Source organism: Neoarius graeffei, chromosome 3 (genome assembly GCF_027579695.1).
Source record: "Neoarius graeffei isolate fNeoGra1 chromosome 3, fNeoGra1.pri, whole genome shotgun sequence".
NCBI lineage: Eukaryota > Metazoa > Chordata > Actinopteri > Siluriformes > Ariidae > Neoarius > Neoarius graeffei.
Window position 1 is genome coordinate 70544779 of NC_083571.1, and position 6014 is coordinate 70550792.

The following is a 6014-nucleotide window of genomic DNA, read 5'->3' on the forward strand; positions in this document are numbered from 1 at the left end:
CCATTTACCCTCCAGTATCTTCCCCATGGTTTTAAAATAAAGTGCGCTCTCCTCTCTCTCTCTCCTCTCTCTCTCTCTCTCTCTCTCTCTCTCTCTCTCAGCACTCAGATGAAGACGTCAGTCAGTTTGACAGTCGCTTTACTAAACAGACTCCAGTGGATAGTCCTGATGACACGACACTGAGTGACAGCGTTGATCATGCATTTGCTGTAAATAACACACACACACACACACACACACACACACACAGTATTGTTTCTAACGTTGACATACCTTTTGGATTTGTGTGTGTGTGTGTGTTATAGGGCTTCACCTACGTGGCCCCCTCAGTGTTGGAGAGCCTGAAGGAGGGGTTCTCAGTAGAACCGCGGTTACGCCCTGTCCGCAGACACAACAGCAGCCCACGCACCCCGATCAGGTGTGAGACATGAGCACTCCTCATTTAAGATTATCTTCATGTTGCTGCATGTGAGGGTAGTGTTTTATTATTGGAGACGTCAGGAATGAAATTGCTCGTTTATTCTTCTAGAAATTTCTAACATTCGAGTCTCCAGTGCTTCACCTGTTACTGCTGAATGCTGTGTTTATTTTCAAGGAAATATAAAACAGATGTTTTTGTGAAAAAGCAATCAATTTAAATCAAATTTTAACAACAGTTTGTAGCATTTTTATTATTGTCCTGTTAATAAGTAATGCTCATGCTTTATTTATTTATTTTTTTAAAATAACCTGAAACCAGAATTTTCTCACATATCCATGTTTCTTTGTCTGTCTTAACTGTGACCTTGTTTCATTTCTATCTTTCTCCCTGTCTCATTTGTCTGTCTCTCTGTTTCATGTATGTCTGTCTCTCTCTCATCGATGTTTGTTTGTTTTTTGTCTTCCTTTGTTTTTATTTTTCTCTCTCTAGTCCTCTGTCCGAACCCTTTAAGATCAGTATTGATGGAGCGGAAGAGCCTGCTGCTCTGGCTCCGGCCCCACCCCTCCCTGTTGAAAATGGTGTCTCCAAGCCAATCAGAACACCGGGACGCAACAAGAAACCAAAAGGACGCCGAGGTGGGAAATGAAGCTGTCAGTCAGGCGGATTCCCACAGGATGCAAATGTGTCCGTTACCACTTGGGGTCTCTCTCTCTCTCTCTGCCCACACCAAAGCATCATGACACGACAAGAGAAAAAAGCATCTGAAGCATGTTGGTATTGTTAGAATGTGTTGATATTGACTGAATTAATTGCATTTATTACTGGAAAGCTTTTGGATCATGTGACCGCATGTGGAAGAACTTTTTCCCAGGAAATGGCAAAAAAAAAAGTCGACAAGCATTGTCCCAGGTTTAATTTTTTTTTTATTTACAGGAGTATAAAAGAGACTTAATATATTAGTACATTTTGATTTGAGATGTATTAAATGCAGTTATACTTTTTTTTTGTTCCTTTTGCTCAAATTTGGGGATATTCCTTTTCAAAAAATAAATCTGACACACAATCTGCGTTTCTGAAGTATAATTCTGAAAGGTGCTCACGTATCGCTAAAAATATTCATTAATTTAGGGGAAAATTATACTCTTATCTAATCATACAAAATAATTTGAATAAATTTACACATTTAAAATACATTGTATGAAACTAATCTGGTGCTACCACCACCCATGTTTCACAGCACTGTAAGATCATCTTTCTCTTTCTCCATCTTCTCATCCATGAGCTCAATTGTTGTCATGTCCTCTTCTCTTTCATTGCTCTGCCCATCCTCCTGTTCATCCTTTTTCGGCTTCTCCATCATTACTGTGCCATCCATGCTCGAGTAATCTGCTGACGAATCATCCTCCTCGTCCTCATCTTCAGCATCTTCTTTCTCTTTCTGTTGTTCTGCCTCTGATATTCCTGCTTCCATCTCCTCCTCCTCCTCCTCCTCTTTGGAAGATTGTCTCAGACACTCCATAGTCGCTGCCCAGGCGTTCCTTACACTTTCTGCTATATGTCTCTGAATTTCAGGGAAGGACGGACGCCCCTGACGAATGTACCATTTATAAGTACAGATAAACAGCACAATTATTAAGATGACGAAGAAGAGGATTACACACACCACAGTTCCAGCATCTGAGCTGGGTGTCGTGGTAGTCGGTGTAGAGTCAGAGCGCGCTCTAGTCGTCGGTAGGGGAGTGCTTTCTGAGGACATGATGTTGGTTCTGGGTATGTCATGAGTCTTCGTTGTGAAGGTGGTGGTGATGATGGGGAGCGTGGTCTTAGGAGATGCACTTTCGGTTGCATTTGTGCTATGCTCTGTTGTTCTCATGGTGATGGTTGTGTTGTTCTGGGAATCTGATTCTCCATGGAAAACAGGAGCCATACAGAGGAGCAAATAGAGCGCTCTCAGAAATACAGGTAACTGTGATCTCATGATGCCTGAGGAGAAAAATCAGCAAATGTGGGTCAAATAGTTAAATGCTTTTTATATCTGGAGTTAAAATCCAAACCTAAAATCATAATTTTTCATTCCTTATTTAATTTGTAGTCTGATTTTTAACTACTGAACTGCAGTATTTAGCTCAGTCTCTGGGTCAATTTATTTGTGTCCACTTGAAATTGGTTTGGAGCAGAGCTACATTGTGTGATTGTCATGAAATAGCCTGTAGCTTAAAGGTGCATGAAACAAGATTCATCAAAAATCTTTAAGATTAGGATAGGATTTGAAATTATTATTATTATTATTATTATTATTATTATTATTTTCTTCAATTATTTTCAAAGAACAGTGAGAGTTATCTGGCTGTGCTGGGCATTTACCGATTTCACAGTGAGATGGGGGGTGGAGTGACATAACGTTTGGGTTACACTTTGCTGAGGCTGTGGTTTAAACCATTTAGTTTTTCGCCACATCTGTATATGTTTGAGGTTATTTGTACAAGTAAGAAATAATTAAAATTTATAATTGCACCTTTAAACTAATCTGCAAATTATTTACGGATGGTGTCAAATCTGGAAAGTTGTCAAGCTAGCTAATGCAAATAAAATTGTTTTCTTGGTAACATCCATATAGACAGGTTTCATCTGCTATTAAATAAATCAGTGATGTAATTTGAGACACTGATACTGAAATATGAGTTAGCTAACAGTAGCGATATTAGACTGTTATGGGTATCAGGGAGGACACAAGGAGGATGACCGATCTCTTGTCTCGTATGTTCGACATAGGTGATAGCTAAAAGTATAAAATGACATTGATGAGAAATTGAATACATTTATTTTCTTTGCAGTGATTCTTCTAACTTTTTAAATCAAACTGTAAATTGAAAATAAATAAAACTTTAAGCTGGATTTTAGTTATTTCTTTCCCCTCATTATTATTTGTTATACTACTTTTTTTTTGGAAAGTTTATATTGCTGATAATCTGAAGATAATATAAACATCAGATACTTCTAGTTTTGGGGGGTGAAATGCAAATCTGTTGTAATGGTACTATACTAAATGAATTAAATGTAAAGTAGAAAAGAGAACCTGAGTTAGCATCTCTCTCTCTCTCTCTCTCTCTCTCTCTCTCTCTCTCTCTCACTCACACACACACACACACACACACACACACACACACACACACAGCACTGTTTGTTTATACGTTCATCCTGTGGTTGTTCTATTACACATGCGATGTGAGAATGTGTTGAAGGCATCTTGGTGAGTTTTACAGCGTATTTGAAAGTGTGTTGTGAAGTGAGACAAGGTGTTTCATGGCTTTGATCCTTTTGTGCTGCCAGCAGCTACAGGAAACTGCCTCTTCTCTAGTGGGGGGAGGGGGGGTTCTTTTTTTTTTGGGGGGGGTTCTCCCTTCAAAAAAGCTCATGAACATCTACAAACATGCAAAAAGAAAATAAATAAGGTCAGGACCTAGATTATCTACCCCCAAAATATTATCTCCTCTCTATGGGTTACCTGGCTGAAACAGATACATAATCCAGAAAAGTGTAGTTTGTTTTTTGTTTAAATCTTTTAATTTGGACAACTGCAGATTGCATTTGGGGTCTGCATTTTATTTTATTTTTTAAATAAAGCACAGGAAGCCCCATGGTGTGGTCTGTGCACTTTTGGCACGCATACCATGAATGTGTAAACCACACGTGGAAAAAAAAAAAAAAAAAGAAGAGCTGACAGAATGGATTCAGCGTTGCAGCTGTGGGTTTGCAGCACTACTCCTCCTCCCCCCCCCCCCCCCCCCCTGAATGCTCATCACATGCTTGTAGAAACCGTTAGATCCTTTTGTACAGTATTTGTATGCACAAAACAAACTCGAGCAATTGTTATCGGGTTCTACTACAGTGTACTGTTTCTTCACTTCCTGTATTTATTCATAATGACTACAGAAACTAAACAATGTCTACAAACAGGCTTGTGTGGATATATACAATAAGACAATGAGCAGCATCTGGAGTATACGAGTTTAATCTGGTGTCAGATAAGGACCAAGCTTAAAACATACTTTTGTTTTTAAATTAAAAAGCACTTGTACAGCTGGATTTTCATCTTGACTTTTGCTGTTTTGTTAATTTGTTTTTGTAATCCAAGAAAGAGCTACTTAAAAATACCAGCTAGTGCAATCTCAGTTAAAAAAGAGGGGAGGAATAATTGACATACGAGACAAGAGATCGGTCACCCTCCTTGTGTCCTCCCTGATACCCATAACAGTCTAATATCGCTACTGTTAGCTAACTCATATTTCAGTATCAGATTGCTGTATGAAACCTAGGGTTCTAATAATACAAGATGAATCTGGAAAATTTATAGTACCATAGCCTCCCTTGTGCTCATTATACTTAAATGCTAGGTTATGAAAGAACTTTAAGAACCTTTACAGGAAATTGTGGGACAAATGGGACAGAAATAACTAAATATTTACATTAATTAAAAGTTTTTGGTGCAGTATAGCCAAGGCTTCAACATCATCCTAGAGATGTGTATAAACTGGTAGCTCAGAGACTGAAAAGAAGGCAGTCTCTGAATAAGCATGCATGAAAATCACATTTTCACATGTTCTACAAGTACTGCTTTAAATTAATCAAGAGTGTACAGAAAATTCATTTGTTGCTCAATATGAAGAACTGTATTACTCACTGTTTTTTTTTTTTTGGTGATCTGGAGTGAGAGAGGTGAAGAGTGAACGAGCCTCAGCGAAAGTGTGAAACAAAGAAAGGTGGCGCGAAAAATGAGAGCGAGAAAAAAGCGGTAGATGAACCTCAACAGATACCAGAGTACACAAAGCGTTTATTGCTGCACTGCAGAGTGCATTAAAGTGGGCCAATTTCAGAGCTTCCAGAGTTTTCTTTGTCAATTTACTTTTTAAAACTTTTTAGGGGAGAGACAGACCATGAATGGATTCTAAGTAAAATTTTAGATCGGGGGTCTTTACAACTTTAACAAAGGTTCTTTAGCTTTTTCATTTTATAGTTAATCATTCTTTGCTTTCGAAAGTGGTTCTGCTTAAATAAAACCATTAAGGGTTCCTTCATTGAGACAAATATAGACTCATACTTGCATGACAAAAAAAAAAAAAACCCCTGAATAAATCATTAATTTCTATATAAATTAAATTCCAGTGACGTCACAAGAAATCCACGATTTAACTGGACAACAAAAATCTACACATGATGCATTGGATATGTGTAGATTTTTGTACATTTTAACATTTAAAATACGACAATTATTTTTAGAATGTACACTGAAGATGGCAAGTCACCTGCAGCATGCATGAAGGTCAGTTTCATGTGTGTGGGTTTGTGGAAAAATGGTGCACATGCTCACTGGTAGGGTTTTAATGTCAGAAACAACCCTGAACTCAACTTATTCTACTTGATAATGCATGTATTTACAAATCTGAGCATTCACATTACATGAAGCTATGAATGTATTGAGTAGCAAGTACTGAATAATATTTTAGACTTCTCATCTCATTATCTCTAGCCGCTTTATCCTGTTCTGCAGGCAAGCTGGAGCCTATCCCAGATGACTACGGGCGAAAGGCGGGGT

General features: G+C 38.1%; 2 protein-coding genes across 3 annotated transcripts in view; one reads left to right on the forward strand and one right to left on the reverse strand.

Moving 5' to 3' along the window:
- LOC132883498 (ribosomal protein S6 kinase beta-2-like) overlaps positions 1 to 3316 on the forward strand; it is a 34702-nt gene extending 31386 nt beyond the window's left edge. For both annotated transcript variants that reach the window (XM_060917204.1, XM_060917205.1), the window contains 3 exons: positions 102 to 209; positions 306 to 418; positions 911 to 3316. In XM_060917204.1, the coding sequence (XP_060773187.1) occupies positions 102 to 209; positions 306 to 418; positions 911 to 1067 (378 nt within the window). In that variant the 3' untranslated portion in view covers positions 1068 to 3316. The remainder of the gene's footprint in view (positions 1 to 101; positions 210 to 305; positions 419 to 910) is intronic.
- Positions 1337 to 5739, reverse strand: LOC132883499 (uncharacterized). Its single transcript, XM_060917207.1, has 2 exons — positions 5725 to 5739; positions 1337 to 2404 (listed from the first exon to the last, which is right to left on the reverse strand). Exons 1-2 carry the CDS (start codon positions 5735 to 5737, stop codon positions 1653 to 1655), a joined length of 765 nt encoding a protein of 254 aa, XP_060773190.1. The 5' UTR covers positions 5738 to 5739; the 3' UTR covers positions 1337 to 1652.
- Positions 5740 to 6014: the final 275 nt, after the last annotated feature.